At 36.3% G+C, this 21,880-nt stretch overlaps 1 protein-coding gene across 1 annotated transcript in view; it reads right to left on the bottom strand.

Moving 5' to 3' along the window:
* The window catches only part of TBCD (tubulin folding cofactor D), a 131,720-nt gene that overhangs the window by 16,882 nt on the left and 92,958 nt on the right, over positions 1–21,880 (bottom strand). The window contains exons 26-32 of the mRNA XM_050908199.1: positions 20,052–20,133; positions 16,232–16,350; positions 15,712–15,803; positions 14,684–14,824; positions 9,535–9,618; positions 7,999–8,157; positions 6,693–6,831 (exon numbers count right to left, since the gene is read on the bottom strand). Coding sequence (XP_050764156.1) covers positions 6,693–6,831; positions 7,999–8,157; positions 9,535–9,618; positions 14,684–14,824; positions 15,712–15,803; positions 16,232–16,350; positions 20,052–20,133 — 816 coding nt within the window. The remainder of the gene's footprint in view (positions 1–6,692; positions 6,832–7,998; positions 8,158–9,534; positions 9,619–14,683; positions 14,825–15,711; positions 15,804–16,231; positions 16,351–20,051; positions 20,134–21,880) is intronic.

The following is a 21,880-nucleotide window of genomic DNA, read 5'->3' as shown; positions in this document are numbered from 1 at the left end:
GTCGTGGTCCCAGCTCTCCAGGAGCCGCAGCGCTCGGGAGCACAAGCCAGGCCGGCTGCTCCCGCCCGGACCTGCTCAGGCTTCAGCCTGCAAACCCAGACCTGCAGTGCGGGAGGGGAGGAGGCAGAGTCTCTGGGGGACCCCCCTTTCCTGCGGGATCCATGCCCCCAAGCAGCTAACGGTACACCCTTGAGCAGCGGGACAAGGACTACAACAGGCTATATGAACATCACTACTAACGCTAAGATTTTCCATTTCTGGGAGAGGTAGGAATTTTAGTTTCCAGGCTCATCTTTTAAAATATTGACTTCCCTTGAGGATGAGAAGAAAAATTTCGGGGGGTTTGTTACAGAAACTACCTCAAAGGAAAATATCTCATCAAGAGTAGACATAATCAGATTTCTGAATTTTCCTGACTCCGATGTGAAGGATTATCAGTCCTGCTGGGACCTGGTCAAGTCATTTAGGGAAGGGGGTGGTGGTTAGGGGGTGTCCCCCTATAAGAAACTGGCTTACAATGAAGGGGGCTGTGGGAAGGGTAGGTGGGGCAGATCAGTTTTGAAGTACAAACTTCTTTTAGTTTTGGTGGCAAGTGTTAAATAATTTTCTGTTGAGTCAAGAGGGGGCTGTAAGCAATAAGTAAGCCTATTCAGTCAGTGGAGATTTTCTTTCTGAAGCTCATACATAGCATTTTGATAGCTCATTCAAAGGCGCAATCAGTTCTCTCAAAAGGTTGACCCTTTTATCAAGAAAAGAAAAAAAATATTAGATCAGTATGAGAAGTGTCACAAGTGTCTTCCTGAAAGCAAAAGAGAGGAAGCTCTATTTAAACATTTTATCTACGTTAAATTTCATATCAGTAACGTTTATGGGTGCCTTAGCACAGAAGAACAAGAAACATTTTAGCCTTGAATCAAAACTCTGAACTAGTTGTCAAAAGCTTTAGCCTACTTGTAAACAACACGGCACAGCAATCCATACTACCTGGAAAGTAGCACAGTCAGCTATTTTAACCATTTGTTCTATAGTGAAACATCCTGGGCAACGCAGAAGCAGAAATATTTCTTTTAAAAAGTCAAGCAATTTAAAGAAATTATTCAGTTATTCTGCATTTCAAAATGATAGTCAAATCTCAGTAAAAATTGTTTAAACGTTTGTAAAAGCTAGCTATACTAAACTGAAATACTGAATTGAACTGAGTATGGTTCTTTCGTATGCCAAAAGTAACGTTGGTATGTTTTCCTGTATGCTGAGTATAAACTGTATTCTCACACTGAAAGGTCTTTACAGGATATATAATTGTAAGGAAAAAAGATTTCCTGAAAATTTAAAACCCGCTTAATTATTGTATACTACCCTTTAAAACAATCTGTGCATTTAAGACCATTACAAATAAAGAAGAAATATTTTGTCTTAATATCTTACACTAGCAGAGATCAATTATAAGCAGAAGAAAGGTTACATCCGAGTCCAGTCTCAGGAGAAGATCTTAAAACGTATGGTTAACCATGTAATTTTCTCTCTTATTTCTTTTGTCTTTTAAACTACCCTGCAGATCTCACACCATATTTTGAAGAAAGCTTAATTACTCAATGCTTTTCCTTCAGATTCAAATGATTGAAAAGGCAAGAATGGGCACGAAAGAAAAGGGCAAGCATAGCTACACGTAGGATGTTCCAAAGCTGTGCAAAACCAAGACAGACTAGCACGATAATCAGAAAAACTGTGTAATGAAGACAGCATTTCTTCATTAGCAAGTAATTAAACAATACAAAAGTACAGGTGTGGATAAACCATCACATAGCTGCTTGGGAGATTTAAAAATGGGACATTTTCCAAATAGTCAGCATAGACCATATGAACTTTACTGGAAGAAACTCTGACATAACAAGGTAACATCACATAAACAGGTTAAATTCATATTTCCTCCTCAGGTGAGCACTCCTTTTTTTGCAGATAACCTATGAGGACAATATCTGAGCTATAACTTTAACTGCTCATGAGTATTTGCAGAGAAGAGCATTTCCAAATTTCTTCCTCATCTAAGCAGAACACAGAATTCACACTATATCAAATGTGTGACATTTACCTTTCCCTGGGGTTCCACAAGGCCTAGGAAAGGAAATTAGGAGGTTAATGGGTTGGAACTGGGACAACTTTGGATAAGAATTTAAGAGGAGGCCTGAGAATGACCTTGTTCTTATTAAATATAGTAAAAACAGGGTTTGCCAAGGCTTGACTCTCCCATCATTTAAAGCCATCAGTAGGTAGATACTTCAGTGATAGGCAATACACGCTAAGGCGAACAGCGTTCAAAGGGACCAGTCATCTGATGATAAAATTAAAGTCCTAAGGATTTTACCTCCTGAACCAGGGGAAAAGCATGAGGAAGCGCAGCAAGGGGAGAAGGCAATTACAGCTCTGGACAGGTACATGGCGTATAAATAAGGTGTCTACACAAACCTTTGTGAAATTGTTTCCTAGTCATCTTGTTGCAAAACGGAAGCACAATACTTCTAAAAACAGTCTTGAGGCAACAAGTAGGACTGATATGGCCAAAAGAAGATTAGCTTAGGCATCCAGTTTGTAACAGAGCATTCAAAATCTCAGCTACCCGTCAGCTATAAAGATGCCCAGCCCACATAAGGGCTCTGATTCTTACTTTGCAGTACTATCTTGGACACACCTGATAAAAAAGCCAGTGGGGCACGATGAGAAAGGAAGAGCCTGTACTGAAGATGTTCAGTAGACTGACATACCCTAATGGTTGTCAGTCGCCCATCTAACCAGTCTCCTCGGAGCCCCAGGTATCTTAACAAAAGTCAGTTTTCTGCACCTAATGCAACACAAATGGAAGTCGAGTGAGTAACTACTGGGAAAGCCTGGACAAAATCAGATGTACAGATAATTGCTAAAGGCTCCAGTTTTCATAGAAGCATTTCAATAGAGCAAGACCTACTCAGAGAGTCAGAACATTCCTGTAATGCGTGCAGAAGAAACCATGTTGCACTCAATAAATAACACTGGTTTTGGATCATTTCTAATCCCGACACATTTACAGCACTGAAGTGGCAGTAGCCTATTTTCCCAGTAACTTTAGAAAAAATTGCATATCATTTAAATTTTAGCACTAGTGAAACCATGTCTCCCTTGTTTTACTTGCAACACTCCTTTTAATAAATGAAGTCTTTGGAGGCCAGTAACTCTAAGGCTCAAGTCAGTGATATTTTATGAGAAGTAGGCATATCATAATTCACGCTATTTTTTTCTTTAAAAAAAGAATGCCAGAAATTATTCTCAAATGTATTTTGCTCAAGAATTGTCAACCAAGAAAACTGGATTTTAGGTCCTGTTCCTTCAAACCAAATATGCATTAATTTGCATACAATTTGTCACAGTAACCAGATGTTTTAGAACATCATCTACAAATCTCCCATCATTTTCATTTGTAAGAACTAACACAGCTGTTCAAAGCCCAGCATTTGCTCCAAACGGTGCATACAGCCATAAACATCACTGGCGAACAATGAGTCCATTTTGAGGAAAGCAAAACATAAATTGTATCATGTATTTGGCACATAGATAACGTTGACATCCGTAAGCCATAGACGGGCTTTAAATTTTGTCAGGTACTTTAACATACATTTTAACTATATTCATCGGATAGTTTTGGAACTGGCTACTCCAATTGTTACAGGTCTTTGGCATCTCGTGTTGGAACCCTGGTACTGGCCTGGCAGAAAACTTCTAATTTTCAAAATAGGTTGCTGCTGCTTTTTTTTTTTTTTTTTTTTTTTAAGGTTTTACTTAAAATTTCTGTAACATTTTAAAATGTAGTTTTCACTCTTTATGGGGGGAGGGGAATCACAGGACATTCTGTGCTTTAACAAAATTTTAAATGTAGTGTAGTTCAACAATAATGAAATTATATCAAAATTATATCCTGACCCCTGAAACTGCAGGGTTTGTGAACTGGAGAAAGAACACCATTGTATAGTTCTGATCTCCATATACTGAGAGGATTTTTTTATGCAGCCATAAGAAATATGCATCATTGTGGGCCAGATATATAATTAGAAGAATCTTTTACACAGAGAAAGTGCTCTTTGAACCAAGGCGATGTAGCAGAATGCCAAATCCCAAAGGGAATGACATCTTCTGTTTTTCCAGATTACTTCAAATGCTCGAGCTACAATTCTTTCAGCAACCATGCTGCCACCAAAATGTTTCTGAGATATCCCACACAGCTCATGTCAGAAAATCTCTTTAAAAAGCAAAACAAAGAACCCTCTTGCTAAATATACTGCAGAGCAATTTTAACTATGGAAAAATAGCCACTGACCACTGAGTTACAATGGAGCCTTTCTCCGACTGATTCCCCGAGATGACTTAAAGACAAACCGACATTTGAACTCATTATCTTGCAGTATACAAGAATGTTCTAACTTTCTAACTTCCATGTCCATGTGTGTATGTGCATACATATTTTTTAAGTGAGAGAGGGAAGAAAGGAGAGATCACAAGAACACACACAGGTTACTGCAAGAACACGTATTTGAATAATCCTTTTCCTTTATCCAAGATTTAAAAAATCTGCTTCTTTCATACGGACTTAAGAGGAACAGTTCTTAAAATTTTCTATTAATGTTTTAAATCAGTCCCTGGATATTCAGCAAAGAACAGTACAGGCTTTGATAGAATAGTCTGAAACACAAGTCATTATAAGACACATCAATTCTAATTTATATATCACATTTTAAATATTAAATGTAATTCACCACACACTGTATAATCCCAAGTGTAAGTACCCTATACTTTGAGCCTCCCTTGCACTTCTATCTGGCTCGAAAGAGAATTAGATCATCTTCTTTCTAAAGCCAAAGCCCTTGAGAATATTTTAACCGGAACAAGCCTTTAGCGTTAAAAGAAAAATGCAGGGTCACAGAAAGTTAACATTTCAAAATCATATTTTGAAAACAGTACAGAAGGTTTCCCTTAAATATACTGGCAGATGGTAACAAGGGAAGGGAGCTAGAAGTAACTGAACTGTTTACACTTTTCAAAACCAAGCACAACCAGAACTTCAAAAAAAAAGAGAAAAAAAGATATTAAAATGTTGAATAAGAATTTTCCTCTGACTTCAGTTAGCAGTCAGAATGTCTGTTTCTGCACAACTTTCCTCCCTTTTTATACTTATATGAATAACTTTGGTTTTGGTGGAGCCTCCTATAATTAACTGTGTTTGACTAAAAGCTGAATTTCATGTGCATGTCTGCTATTAAAAAAATCTGTTAAGAGTTACATTGTCTATCCGATAATTATTGTCACAAACCAATAAGCATATGTTTTCCAAGTTTTAAAATAGCCGTTGCTATATAATTAGTTGCCATTTTAGAAACATTAAAATTCTCAAAACTGGTTTAAATACATGAGACTGCACAGACACCAAATTCTCAGCTACACGAAACCCAAAGGCATATGGACATCTCTTGATCACAAGCGCAGAACCCATGGCACCAGGCAAAACCCGTCATTTGGGCATATTCTGAACAGCTCACGGTAAGACTGAAAAGTGGAAGCCATGGGAGACAAGCTCGAAATGATTACCTCCTTCCTTCTGTGAACCCAGCAGGAGCTGTTCTCTCTCCACAAAAACTGTGTTTCCCGACACTTAGCACTTTTCTACCAGTTTTCTTAATTAGAGACGGCAATCTTAATTAGAAACACTCTTAAACACTGTTGGGGTGCTGGCTCATGACCTCCTTCTTCTACAGGACCACTGCAATTTAAAGATTTAACTGACAGTCCAGAATATTCTGTTACTGGTCTGATACTTCTCTGTAGTATCATATTGAACCGTGTCCTTACCCAATAATTGTTTTCGTATACATTATGTCTTTGGCTACATCAAATAACAAAAGAGTTAGAAGCCAAATATCTTGAAACGAAGAATTCTGAAACTAGCAAGACAAGCTGTAATATAAGGACAGAAGGATATACTAAAATCATAATAAAGTCTGGAAGATTCTGGCAGCATAACAGACTACCAAAACCAGTGATAAAGACACTGTTCATACACAGAAGAATGAAATAGAGATTGCAAAGCTCAGAGGATTCAGATAGACATTTGAATGATATTTCTTTGTAATGTAACTTCTGGCATCTCTCCGGTACTTTTGTAGAAAGCGTATTAAAATAAAAAAAAATCTGAACATACTGTTAACACATATTGACAACTAATAGTTAACACCTTGCATCAGGTTACAAATGAAAACAGGCATGCACCTCATTTAAAAAGAGCAATCACGTTGCATTTAGCCACAACATTTAGCTGAACCACTCTTCCTCTGTTAACAGCTTGGAAGGGTAAGCAAATAAACCTAAGAGTTGATTGAGCCAACAGGCTGGAACTCTCAGGTTCCATCAGGCCAGGAAATGAGAAACAAAGTGTCCTTACTCCTTGTTTCCTGCATGCTCAGTAAGTCAAGAAAACAATACTTTTAAAGATGAAAAATATAAAGCCGATCAGGTTTAAAAATATGACTTGATTTCTTTTAAAAATCTTACATCTGAAATTCTCACAGAAAAAACTATCTGCAATATCCACTGTAACAGACTAAACACTTCAGTCAACAATTTTATCAGGAAAATGCATTCTCCTACCAAATAGGAAAGCTGCTCTGCTTTCTTACCGTTGTCTCTGTTAATCCACCAACAGACACTGAGAGACCCAAAAGCACATAGTATTGGTACGTTGGCAAACCCAAAAGCTGGGTGATTCGAGGGAAAGCTTCTGATGCGGCATTCCAGTTTAGAGTCTCTTTCTCTGACCTGCATGAAGGGGAAGGAAAAAAATAATCTTGTATGTGTGCACTGTCTTTCTTCTCCATATATTCCTATGATAGCTCCTCATCCTCAAGCAGCACGTCAGTGAAGAAAGTCTCTGAATTACCTAACAATCAAATTAATCATTGGTCTTTAAGCATATGGGGAAAATACAAATCAAAACTTCAGCCACTGCCAGTAAAGTGAAACAATCTTCAAGTCCTTGTTCTGATTCAGATAAGGGATTTGAACCACAGTTTCCTTTTCACATGCACTTTTCTCTACACCAAGAAAACAAGTTCTCTTTCTGGTGTTCCATCCGAGTTCTCTCCCACCAACAGCTAGTCAACAACTGATACAAAGACAGACTTATCCCAGGAAAGGCTGACACACATACACCCCACCACAGATCAAGCAGCAGCCTAGCAGACAGAGCACTTTTTGAGTTACAGGAGGCTGAGATTCTGCTGAACAAACAGAATGGGGACACAAAGTTGGATGTTCCTCATCCCAATCAGGTATTATAATCACCATTCAGGAATGAGTTGCTCTCACTCTTGCTTTAACTAGACATTCCATCTTGGAAAACTACTGCAACTAGAGCTTGGTTGAAATAATACAATTAATTAAAAATTATCATTATGATCAATCAATGTTTTCCACTCAGGGAAAAAAAAAAATTCAGGAAGGGAGACTGCCGATAAATTCCAGCTCTTACATTATGAAGAGAAAATGAGATTATAAACCAGACATTTCATAAACAGCAGGATTACCAAAACACAGCTCCCAGCAGTTCGGTTTTACCAACGGTCTGCCATCTGCTACTGACATGATCTCTACCATCCACCACGAAATTGGCTGATGGGTTCAGAAATTATTGGGGCTGATCCAGAGAAAGACTTATGCAGGATGACCATATAAGACCTATCTTCTTAGGAAACTATGGTTTTAACAGGAACTCATACTATAAGTTCTTCTTTTGAATATTTTATATGTTTATGCATATTCATTGGACACTCCCAATGAAATTCTGACAAACAGCACCAAGTATTCCTCCATACACATATTAGGCATTTGGGCACAAAAATTACATCAGGTTGCTTGTGTTAGGTGTAACTGTGTGCACGTATCTTTTACTTTCACTGGTTTAGGATATGTTTTTCAATATATTACCTTGGAAATATCCTCTCTAGCTCTTCTCGATGAGGTATGTGTGGAACTGGAGGATGGTCAAAATGTAGAAGAGTAAGGAACACAGATCCTGCATGAGCTCGAAATTTATCTATTTTTTCAGCCGACTGTTGAGCTAGCCAGCACATAATCTGTTTGCAGCTACAAAGAAGAAAACAATTAATCACATAATTTAATCAGCAGAATGTGTATTTAAATTTAAATTGTTTCAACAATATAAAAATATCCTACTATGAAAGTATTCTGGTTTAACTCTTTGTAATCAATGTACAAGTGATTTAAGACATCAACATGGTGACAAGAATCTTTAAAGCTTTATCTTCCATAGATCAATCAAAAAACATCATGACGTTAATATTACACAGTATTTGATATTCACATACCACCTTTCATCCAAAAAGATACAAAGGTGCTTTATGGTTTGGATGAGCTGCTACATTTCAGATGGAAATAGAGCAGGAACCTTGAGAAAAGCACATTTTCCAGTAGAAAATTGCACACATAGCAGAGGACAAGGTCTATCCCAAATCTCACATATCCCAAATTAATCACTTCTTCAACTCTGGCTAGTTTTTAACAATATCCTATTTTGCGTACATTCATAACTAAACTCTCAGCTACAATATTGTGTTCCACAAGGCCCTTTACACCTTCAGAAAGGACAACTAATGATAATAAAACCAGCTAAAACTCTTTCAGTTACAGCAAGACCCAGAATATTTAGAAAATATGATCCAACTGGCAGGAACACTTGTCTAAGTTTCATGTGAAAAATCTATGTCTGCAATAGACCAACAGGAGGAAGCCCCTGGACAACAGGCACTGGTTGACTAGTGTATTCCTACAGAACCCAGTATTTTCCTTCAAAGTGTCCTTCAAAGTTTGGGGTTTTTTAAATTAAAAAAGAAATCACATATATATTCAGCTAGCCATTGGGCATGCTCTGTCCATAAACCAACACCATTATTAGGAAAGTTTTGCTGCAGCTCAAGCTATGCTTAAAAACTGGTAAGTATTCTTTTTTTTTTTTTTTTTTAACTATTAGGAGCATTGTATCATGAAATTAAAAATCAAAAGCTCAGTGTAAATTATCATTTTCTGTATTTCCTTACTAATAATTCTGCGAAGAAGACAGAAATGAATACAAACTCATCTCCACATCTTATCACATTCCAAATTAATGATGCAATGCTCTGGATAAGCGGGCAAGTTTGCTTTCTATTTAAGTGAACAATACTGGCAAGCTCCGCAGAGGCAGCAAGTATAGACCAAATCTCACAGATGCACTGTACTTCAAAGGCGGGACTGCCACCCAGTTTCTCTCAATAAGGTTAGTCTCTCGGAAAAACAGATATAATATTCTCAGCAACTGTATGGGTGTAAGCTTGATGCACTTCTATCAAAAGTTCTGTCACACTTAATAAAGGAGTAAGTAGATAATATATAAGCAATGCTTTCTTGTATGGACTGGAATGTAGTTATAAGAGATAAGACACAAAAATAGTAGAAGTAGCATACATGTTGGCATTAATTAACTCCGCTTCATTCTGAACCAGCAGAAGTGTCATTTCCATTAAACTTGTCATAGCAGCTTCACGTACCCTGTTAGAACAGAGATACATTAGAGTAGTTACATCAGTATTTGTTTAAATAAATACATCAGCAGTTCAGTTAGACACTGGCAAAAATTCAAAATAATGAAAGTGTTGACCACTGAGAGCAGCTATCATATTTTCGGGAGGAAGAGGAGTGTGTACAGCTGTACCCCCAAGCCCCATTCTGTGAAGTGAAGCCCACATTGCACTGAGGGTACAACAGTCATCCTAGTTTCCAGGCAAGCCCCCTGCCTCACCATCTTATTTTTTATTCCAGCCAGATGTTGTCAGGTTTATTCTTTATTTAAGAAGGTTAAAATTGATAATGATTAATAATATTGAGCGTGCAAGTAGATCTATTTAAACCAAGTGCTTTGTCTGCTTCAGATCATCTTCTAAAAAGGCCAACCCACGTTTTCACATTAAGATATTTAAGCACTGTTAAAAGTGTCATATTCTTGTAAATTTTCAAGCTTAATATTTCCAACATTAAAAAAAAAATTGTGACTCAGAATGGCTTAAATCTCTATGCTAAATAATAATTAGTTTTATGAAAAAGATTAGCTAAAGTAACACTAAGTTGTGCTTGAAGTGCGTCTTTATCTATATGGTGAAGATTTCTGCCCTCAAAATGTCTAAATAAAATATCAATATAGAAAAAAAAAAGATGAGTTTAATTTCAATCAAAAAACAACAAAAAAATATGCTTGTTTTAAACCACATGCCTTGTCAATACATGAGTTGTTAAAAGTAATTGCTTTCTTAAGACATGGGCAACACCATGGCAGATCCTCAACTGGTTACATGATCCTGCAGAAGACCAGAACCAACACACTCATCACATTAGTCACTCATGGTAATGTCATCCTTTCGCAGTAATAATTTAAAAAAAAAAAAAAAAAAAAAAAAAAAATTAAGATATTTGAAAAGGTACGCCTGCCTACTGTGAAAAGAAACACTCCTGCTTCTAATTTCCAAAACAAGCTGAAAATAGTTGCCTATGCAATCTAAAACTGGGTGGGACATTTGTTATAATGGTAAAAAAGGTAAATTACATCATTTTTTCCTAAGTAGCTTAATACAAGTTTGGCAATCTTTCATCAAGGTATGTTTTCCTAGTTTTTCATATAGTATCTGACTATTAGATATTCATGTCTAACACCTGTAGACAGATTGGACAAGTCTCAGCAAACAATCTGTCAAAAGAAATGTAAGGTTTGCATATGGAACATAAAGTTGGTTAAACTTTCCCACGATTCCATTAAAGAAAGACGAAAATTACACACCAAAGACAAGGTCTCTCCAGAGAAATGGCAATTCTCCCCATATCTTTCCATCTTAGTCAATGGTGTAGAAGAAACAGAATGAGAAAACATTCATATCTGAGAGGCCACAAAAGTATTTAGCAGCCAACAGTTTGCTATGAGAAAGGATTCCCCTTCCCCCTTTAATTTACATGTTTCTTGACTTGGTTTTGGCTGGCATTGCCAAAGAAGCTTAAAAAGAATCTGGTGCTCAAAGCACATTTGAATTTTAATGGGTGTTGGGAATTTAATTTCCTCAGGATTTCTTTGAAAATTTCCACTTTGTAGAATTTTCTTTTGTTTTTAAATTAAGACATAGACAGAAGGATAAACAATAGGTATGGGGAACTTAAGTGAGGGCTGTCAGATGTGGAAGTTAACTTGAATACCTAATTATACTCAGCCAGGTTCTTATCTACTTCAGTATCTTGCCTAATTTTGAAAGCAAAAAGCTTAGTATCTCTTCCCTTTCTCCGACTCCCCACCCTATATGGTTGCTCTTACATTTTCTTTCAGCTACCCCTGTCTCTCTCTTGTGTTACTACATTCTCTGAGTGACAGACCCATTCACCTCCCTCTTGCTTTGACAGCTGAGGAAGGAGGAGAGGGAAAGCCACTCTCCTTCTTCCCTTGCGCAAGCTGGAATGACCTGCTCTTGATCCTTACTAGTTTGCATCCTTGTTTCCTCTTCTAAGTTTGAGATGTCAAACACTCCTACTTTTCTCTGATTTCTTGTCCTGTGTTACTATTCCCTGTCGTATGACAATTTTAACAACCAGTACTGAAGGCTGAGGAGCTGGGTATCATTATACAAAACAAGAAAAAAACAAACACACAAATATTAACTCAGGGTGATAAGAGTAGTCTGGATTATTTGCCCTGTGTACTTTTCCAACACAACTGTAAATATTGTAGTGAAGTGCTCTAAAGGAACAAGGCTAGTCAATTTAAAAAGTGTCCAATACTAACACGGCACAAAATATCTTTCTTCTACTTTGTGCTGTAGAACTTACTTTACTTTCTGTTCAAAGTCCGAGTAGTTATAAATAACTATTGCAACTCAAACTGGAACTGATGAGATCTCAGTGACTGATAATGACTCGGTAGAGCAGAAGCATTGAAGTTTGACAGCAGTATAAACTACCCAATGATTGCTAGCAACGAAAAACTGTAGCACGATACGTATTGCACAAAAAAAGCACAATCACAACTTTTCTTCCTACATAAGACAATAGTTGGTTATAGGGTGTGTTACAGTAGCTCCCATTCCTCAAGGTAATTACAAATGTACTTTACAGCACCTGCCCCTGTGTTCAAACTATCTAATAAGCAATCATAACGAGGAGAATGCCACTGTAATTAACTTTTTTCTTTTTTTAAAGCAAACCTGGGGCTACCAAATAGAATAATGACACTAAAGTCAAGAGTGAGTAGGACAGAATTCTAAAACAGACATAACCAGAAATTTAAGCCTATACAACAAGCTCCCAAACTCACACAATGCATACCTGGCATCATGTATTATACCGGATTTGAACAGGGATCAGCATGCTACGCATGGCTGCTGAAGCTGAATACAGCCAATGCTCCAGAACTGGACTGTTTTGCTTGCAGCAGGGAGGAGGGAGCAAGCAAGTGACTGAGACTGTTTTGGCCACAGAAAGAAGTACGACAAGCAAGGAGGAGTGCACACCCTCCCCTGCAAGGTACAGCTAACGTCTCGCCCATTGTAGCCTTCCCAAGTCAGCAATTACCATCACAGGCCGCAACCATCATCTGTGAGCTCTGCCAGCTTTGCTATAGCCACAACATACCTAGTGTGGAGCCTTTCATTTCAGTAGTCCTCTATCCCTCCTCACCTGCTGAGTCTCAGCTGCCAGTTACAATCTAGTAGATGCCACTCAATTAAACTAAAAGGAAATCATGTTTCATGTTCATATACTACTGTTGAAAACACCCTTCAAAGAAGAGGATAGTGACTGAAAAAATGTCTAAAACAGTTATTTCGTACAAACACTCTGCAAGGATATGATTGAAAATAAACACCAAAGCCCTTCATGTGACTCAGCACTGTTAGACAAGAGCTTCTTCAATAAACTGGGAAAATAAGGAAATCTTTTCAACCTACAAAATTATTTCACACCAGTACTTTTCAGGCACTCCCCCCTTCCTGCCTGAAGTGTAATAAAAGCATAGCCAGATACTAGATCTGAACAATCAACAGGTTGTTAATTTACAATCCTGAACGCGCATCTCTGTACCCTGAGATGCTTCATATAGTTGCCAGACAGGTCAAATAATATATTATCACGTCATTACCACACCATACAAACAGTATTACCCATACTGTTAAACAGGGCTGATGCTTTTAGATATGGTTCTATACATAAAGTAACATATATCTGCATATTTTCAAATTAAAATTATGGATTAAGACAATAAAATTAAGAAGTCTTGGTCAAAAACAACATTTTACTCAAAATCAATTTCCAACAACTAACAGACAACTAAAATTAATTTATCACATTCATTTACTTAGTTTATGACTTCTCTATACAAGGATTAAGTGTTACTGCTCTGAGCATTCTACATAGCAGCAAAATTGTAATCTATTTTAAATGTGCAGATACTGGATTTATTTCTGAATTCTGATAATTTAATACTCTTTATTAACAAGTACTACTTCAGGCTGACCATATTTGTGCTCATAAATACACGCAGAAAAGTACCCTGACAGGAAAGCCTTATGTTTCCTTAGTACTCATTTGATCTCTAAGATCCATATTTCATATGGTTTTCTCACCCTGTAACTACCTTGTGGAATTCTACAGGATGAAGTGAATAACATGAAATCTTTGTTGCTGCTCCATCTACCACATTCAAAGATTGCAGGAACTTCCAATCAGTAAGTGATGTTACATCCCCAATTACAGCTTCTTTAGAAATTAAACACAAATCCAAAGAAGGACATAAGCCTTTATAGTGCTTTGGTTCATCAATTTAGAAATTGCCTTTTCAGATCACTGTTACTGAAGAAATACAGAACATTCAGATGAATGCAATATTATATACTGAATCTTCTTTATATATTAAGGGAACTGTGAAGACTGAAGAATGTCACAAAAATATGACTGCTACAGACAATCATACCTATTCTATAGACTTCACATTAGTAGATACATTCCTACAGATGTATAATTTATTATTCTTGCAATCTCATAGCTGAAATCATTGAAACCCTAAACTTACAAAAGAGTCAGTAATAGCAGAGCACAATTTATAAAGTTTTTATCCATCTCAGTTAGATTCACTAGCCTTGAAAATTTGTCACTAACATGTTATGCAACTGCTCCCTCTCCTGGCAAAAAATCCCCACAACACGGACGTACAATAGGAGAGTTCACCAAGTGGGAGTAAATGTGTTATTTCAAAAAAAATAGAAGTAATGTTTTAAATCTCCATACTTTTTACAACTAAAGACATTCCTGATATTCACTAAAAGAAAATAATGTCATCCACAAAACCAGAATAAGGCTGAACTTCAGTTTAAAACACAATAGTCCCCATCTTCCTAACTTCTGAGGCAAGGGACAAATTCTTGTCAGCCTTTCCTTTCACTTTCTACTTCTCTTCCCCCAGTGTATTTCTAGCTATACTCAAATCTCCAAAGGCTTGGAGCTATCTAACAGGTTTTGAAAAGACATCAGTTTTTAATTAGACATCAAACATGACAGCTAAGTTTAAGTCTCAGTTTGTAAGGCATCTTACCATCCTCCAACATCTCCTCGGCTGTCTGTGGTGTAGTCAGTCACACCACTAAGTAGTGTAGCATAAATCTGAGTAACGTTATCTTTGCAGACATATTCTTCCTGGGATCCTTCTCCCTTTACACCTATTGTCTGGCAAACCCTTTAAAAACAGAAAAAGGGGGGGAAAAACCACAACACTAGCAAGGAGAAACGTTAAGATCATAGCTTTGTTCTGTTGCTTAATAAAATTCCCGGACATACAATATTCTAAAGACCTATAACATCTGCTACAAACAGTATGAAGAATATTTCTGAGCCTACTGTGTTATACTTGACCTGAGGATTTCTGATCAGTGTTCGGGTTTAAAGGAACACTGGCAAAGCTAAAAACCCAACAGATAAGCAGATTGGTTTGACGTCTATAATACTACAAAAAGGAACATGCTTCAAGTACCTGTCCGTTTCTGAACTCTCCTTAAAATGAAGTAGGCAAGAAGAGCAAAGGACTAATACAATGTGCATTGAATTTGATATTAACAAACTTCTTTCCATTGAAGACATGGGGTTTTTGCACTGTAACAGTTTAAGAGCATACATACTATGATTCTATTAATACTAACTACACTGTGGCATGTCAACATCGAAAATATTCCTTTAGAGAAAAAGTACAACTTCTTTAAACTAATTCGATCTTCTTATTAAGAAAGTGGTAAAAACATATATTCTTCCTCCTCACTAAAGCTCACTAAATTGCAGCCCATGAGAAAGGCGAACTTTAAAATACACTCCAGCTAGTCAGTTAATTGATTAAAAAAAAAACACAACACCATCAGAGTTGTACTCCATCCTCAGATGTGTGACAATCCTCTGAATCAAAGATATATTGAATAATGGAGATGCATACGGTCCCGCACTAAGAATGTGTACGTCATAGTGTAACTGATTTCAAGAATCATGCTACAAGCTCACAACAGAAAGCAGAATGAACAGGAGAAAACTTCTAGAGAAACAATTAAAATTAGACAAAAATAAAGATGATAAACATACTTTGCAATTGCTATTAGGGCATCTCTTCTGGCTTCTGCAAAGCTCACGTCTGCAGGGGAAATTAAGGTAACTTTTTTCAAACCTTCCAAAACCTGGAAAAAATATAAAAATTGAGGTATTTAAATCCAATGCATTATTTATGAATAATGTTAAATTTAGATATTGTCTTAAAATGCGCTCAATCACATATGAGAGAACCAAGCAGGCAACAGTCTTTGGTTTCTCACCGGGACTTGTCAGTATGCCTCACTTTTCCCTTTGGACAAATGTTCCATAGCAAAGGCATAATTCAATCTCTGGCTTTTCCATTAACACTACTAAAGCAGGACTAAACTTTAATTATCTGAATCTATGGCAAGCTAAACTCATGATGATTTTCTGGAGTTACTGTACATTAGAATCCAAACCCCTTTCAAAAAGACCTTTAATTATGATCATTATTATTTATTTGATTACCATCATAGGTTTCATTCAAAATACCCTGTGCCCTCTTCTCATTACAATGATTGTATTTTCTCACCTGTTGGAGCCTGCCCTTTAGCAGAAATCTTGGAAGCGCCCCAAGAGCTCGTGAAAAGCCACAACGAATCATTTCCTCTGTGTTTTGTAGTTCTGAAACATACTGTGTCACCAGCTCATCTAGAAAAAACACAATTGCAGAGTGAAAAGCAACTACCACATCATTATCATTATGTATTTGGCTAACAAAAAAATAAACCAGGAAAAGATCCCCCAAACAGAGCAGCTACAAAATTTTATAATTCATTAAACTAAAATACAGAATACCTTTAATTTCCTACAGAAAAAAGATAAAATTTTTAAGATGTTCACTGTTACATGAACGAATTCTTATTTTCTAAATACGAAGTCAGATTTTTAGACAGACTAATCCTAGCCATTCAGAGAGAGAAAAGACAAAGTTCTCAATTTTAAAAAGTTATAATGTTTTAAAAATCCAAAGAATAAGTATAAGCACAAATTTCTATGCGAACACAGGGAAATAAGTTCTCTTATGTTTACAGGTGATCATTTTCCATAATCAGACAAATATTCTGTGTTAGGAAAGAGATGTCTCTTGGTTTGTGAAGGTCAGTTATTCGACAGTTTTCCCCCATAAAAATCTTAATTGGACTCAGGGTTTAAACACACACACAGATCATACCTAAGCAATGAGATAATTTCATATCACTTTTTATAGAGACACAAAAATAAAGCTGGGCTTTTTGCAGGAGAAAGCTCAAGAAGAAGTGACAACTTTGAAGCAGGGCTGCTGTGCTCAGATTCTGTGCATTGTTACATGACAAAATGGGGACAGTGGCTCTACAAACAGTAGCACAGACAAAAGGCACAAGAATAAACTGAACTGGGTATGGAAAAAGGAGGCTCAACAATGAAGTAAAGTGACATGAAGAAGAAAATGAGGATGAATGAAAAAAAGAAAAAAAAAAAGTCAGGAATCTATCTACATATTTCTACTGTGGTCTTTACCATAGACCTAACAGACAATACTTCCTTTACCAGACTTTTCAGCTACTATATTAAACTCTTCTGTAAAACACAGAGAAAAACAAGGTACTCAGAAAAGCTTCTAAGAATAACCAAGATAGCGGCAATAAACACAACTCTGGTTCAAAAAGGAGAAAGGTGGTCTTATTAATCGCTTTAACTGAATATGCACTTTTTAATCCTCAAAGAAAAAGATCAGAGATCCTAGGAAGATTACATAATTGTGCCATTGCTTACTGTCATCTAAGATTTAAATGATTGAGCAATATTTGCTAGAGGAAGAAAGAATAGTTACCATAAGAAACTACTCATTAATCATAACTCATGACTGACTTCCCCCCCCCTTAAATCCCTGTGCAATTGGCATGCCTCAACTAGTTCCTCACATCAGGGAACTAGTTCCCTGTCCAGAGGTTAGCAATACCTTCATATAAGCACATCTATTATTTAAAAATTTCCAAACCACTGGACTGTAAGATAGAGTCTTGAGGCCATAGGAAGATGCAATGCTTGCTTAGACAGCAGGATGATGTTAGACAGTAAGACTATGACAGTCTTCCCTTTGATTGATGTAAATTTAAGATTGACATTTTAGCCAAATGACATAAAATTAAGACATGACAACTAGCAAACGAGCAGCTCTTTACTTATAACTACTTAGTAATTATGCTAGAGAGGGTAATGCAAATGTTAATATTCTTCTAAGAGTCTTCAGCTTCATAAAACAACATGGCCTGTGAAGTGTCTACAATATTAATTCAACACAACCCATCCTGAAAGAATATTAAAAGAGAAAGTCATCAAAACCAAACCAGAACACATTAAGACAGAAAAAATAAAACAAAAAAGGTGAAAACAAACAGAGGCAAAAGAAGTGATTCAATAAAATTGCAGTCACAGGGACAGATTCAGAATGCCGAATCACTAACGTATCTTTGATTTGTGTTTTCATTTTAATCTGTCAAGCCATAGTGAAACACTGGTTAAATTTTACCAAAACCTTTTTTTTTTTCCCCCTAATCCCCTTAATCATGTTTAGACCTGCTTTAACTGACTTATCTAAGGCACCTGCATTGTCATTGAATGTCTTCTGCACTGTAGCTTACACACACACATGCATATATCAGACATTATGGGGAGGATTTTTAGTAGTGGATTTCAATCCCACAGCATACAGAATTTAATGGTCATGAAATATATAGTTTTTACTGGCACTGAGATGTAAATACACAATTTTTTTTTCCTTTTAAAAGATGCTTGCATGTATAATGGCACTTTTGTTACCATGTGTGGAAGAGGCTTTAGAGCAGTACAAGGCCAAATAAAAACATAATCAAGACAGAGCTGACTATAGATTTTTTAGAACAGAAAAATTTCCAACTCACAATTCTATTCTCTACATCATTCCAGAAAGTCTGATGAAAAATTTTGCCTGCATCTACAATCTGAATCTATTTATGTCCCTAGACCATCATGGCTACGTCACCATGATTCCTTCAAGCACAAGCCAGGTGAAAAGTTAACCTAGAATCCAGGAGAAAACAATTAAGCTTCATAGGCATCTAAAAGAGTACAGCATCAGAACGGCTGCAGCCATCTATTCCATGTTCTTCCAGTAGATCCTCTCTCCCTCTTGATTTTGACATCTGGCTGAGTTTTCCGGTCCACTTTTACAGAAGTTTGAAACTTCATCCTTACATAAAATGTGACCTATTAACCTTTCAACTCATTTTTAGCTTGCTTTCTTTGATTCAGCATTCTCTCCTCCTGCCCAAAGTGTTCTGTCTCTACAAAACATTACCGTTTCCTGAGGTCGTTTTCTTTTTAATCTGCCTCAGTACTGTATCGCATCTTCCCATGCTGCCTACAAAAATAATCAGGCATGCAGTGCCAACCTGCATGAAGGAAAGGGCTATTTCTGGAATTTTTTTTTTGACAAAAATATAGAGATTTAGCAATATAGAAAAGATTTAAAAATCAAGATAGGCTGCTTTTATGTATCAGCCATAACTTCTTTTGGGCATGGACTGCATGTTACTACAAATATCATAGGTATCAGGTTCATTCTACCGTAATAGAAATAAATAATAAGGTATTCTGTTACCTGATTTAGGAATGACTTAGTAATTGCAAAAAATAGGAAGATTACTCATTATTTTGTTAAGTACATGTAATTTCACTGTCATATTTAGAAAAACAAGAACATAAATGTTGTTATTCTTAAAATATCTATCTGTACAATCCAGCAATCTGTCTCTGATGGACATGATACAATTTGATACTTGAAACAAAGAAAAGTCCAAGAAAACAAGTATAAAAAAGGTGTTGATTCATATGCCCCTAACAAAAGTTTAAGCGTACTCCTGTACTACTGATCCAAATCCAAACAGATGAGGTTTCATATGCACATTTACAAGAACTCTGGGTGTCCTTGCTATTCTTCTCTTCTTAACCCTAACCAATTCTTCAAGTCAGCCACAATCTCTGGCATACAGTTTAGCAAAATATCATGTGAAAATGTCTCACTTCATTAAAATTTAGGATTTGCCACAAACACACATTCTTTGCTTCTTTGTTTTACAGTATGGAATAGAAAAGCAATCTGCTTTTCCTAATATTCATTATTATGGTACCTTGTATTCACCTCCAGCCTAAAGCAAGCAAAACCCCTGAGACACTTCCTAGACTTTCAGTTGGTTTTATCATTCTTTCCTAAAGCATTTTAAGGTCCTTTAAAATGAGTGATGCTCCTCCCCATTCTATCCAATACCTCCAAAGTGCAAGTTAGGTCCAGCCCAATATTTTCTGCCTCTACTGTAAACGTGAGTCATTACCCTGTAGAGCTGGATCAGCTTCTCCCTTTTCATTGATGTAATATTCATTACACAGCGCAGCCAGTGCAGAGACTGCAGACTCCTGTAACAAAGGCAAAACTGTGAACTTGGTGTATTTACTAAGGTCATACTTAATGATAACTGTGCTTAGAATTAAAAGGTTAAGGAAAAAGAGAATGGATTTTTTTTAAAAAATCATTCCCTTCAGCTACTGACATTTACTTTCTTTTTATTTCTTCCCAATACTGGTTTAAGAACAGTTGAACAGGAAACCTATGTCAGAAAAAAACAGATTCTACTCTTACTCCTTCAAAAGTACCAGTAAGCTAAATTAGTATTTAAGACATTAATGGTAATGTATAAACTGTATTTTCAGTTCAGTTGAAAGACCTCCAGGATGACACAGTATTACAAAATACAGAAGTCATTATTTCATCTTCAATATATTGATGCCAGATTGATAAGAAACAAACCATATCTCCCCAGAAAGCTATAGAAAAGAAACACAGAAAAAAACCCATGGACTGAAGGTTATAAACAAAAACCCAAAATATCCAGTATGACAATCCTTGTGTCTTAATCTTAATTGGTTTAGAAAAGGATCAAAAGTTGTGTATTATGCCTGAACCTCCTCATCTTTAGAGTGGTTTCAGTCACCGATATAGAACACAAAACTAATACAGCTAGCTGCTATTTCAAAAAGCATGTAACAAGTTTTCTCATAAAATTTATGGTTGAATTATACTTTTCAGCTAATAATATAATGCTGACTGAAATTATAATAAATTTGAGAGTGTACAAAAATTATGCACTGTTCACTCCATATTAATAGCAACAATAAACTTATTAATACTCATGTTCTCCGTGTACAAGAAATCTTAAATGATAACACAGGAATCCTGTACAGCCTATTCATTCTACCCTCAAAGACACCTTAGACTTGTTCTCTATGCAAAATCAAGGACTTGAAAGAAAACCAGTATTCATCTAAATAATATTCTAACTACCACAGGCATTATAGTAGCAAAATATACAGAATTATCTAATTGCTGTAGATCATAGAATCATAGAATAGTCTGGGTTGGTAGGGACCTTTAAAGTCATCTAGTCCAACCCCCCTGCAATAAGCAGGGACATCTTCAACTAGATCAGGTTGCTCAGATCCTTCACTTCCTGAAGAGAATGGTCTTCACCTTAAATGCGTGAAGTACATGAAGAGTATACTGTATGTCAGAAAAAAAGATTACTTTTCAGTGTCTTAAGCATTGTCCTTAAAATTACTTCTCTCTAAAACATATACAGAAATCAAGTGAGAATTGACATTTACTAAACATACTTCACTCAACATTAGAGAATTTTGACTTGTTTGGTTAATATTAATTAAAGTCTATAATTAATTCTTCTAAGCTTGGTTTAGAAGTTCCAGTTATAAGACATACAAATTCTTTGAATAAATTGCTAATGCCAAAAGAATATTCCAAGAATTCAAATTTCATCTTTTAATTTTCTTCAGTGATTTGGATACATTCTAGTCTACTCTGTCTTCCAAGGAAGACTTTAAAAGATGAGCTACCAGATACTTGCAATGGCTTTTTATCTTATTTTTAAAACCTAACAAAATGAACACAATATGTTATATTCAAATTGTCTCTGTGATGGCTATAGGCTCTAACAGGGCAGACAAAAATTGTTTTTATAATTTGGTAAAGCCTTTAAAAGCACAAGATCAAACTGTCATGGTATTACTCGGGAAAATTAAGGCAAATAACTGGAGGTGTTAAGATCACATACATAAAATAGCATGAAACATAGCCATCAATGGATTTAAT

The sequence above is a fragment of the Gymnogyps californianus genome, chromosome 19 (genome assembly GCF_018139145.2).
Source record: "Gymnogyps californianus isolate 813 chromosome 19, ASM1813914v2, whole genome shotgun sequence".
Classification (NCBI taxonomy): Eukaryota; Metazoa; Chordata; class Aves; order Accipitriformes; family Cathartidae; genus Gymnogyps; species Gymnogyps californianus.
This window is presented reverse-complemented; position numbering and strand designations above follow the sequence as displayed.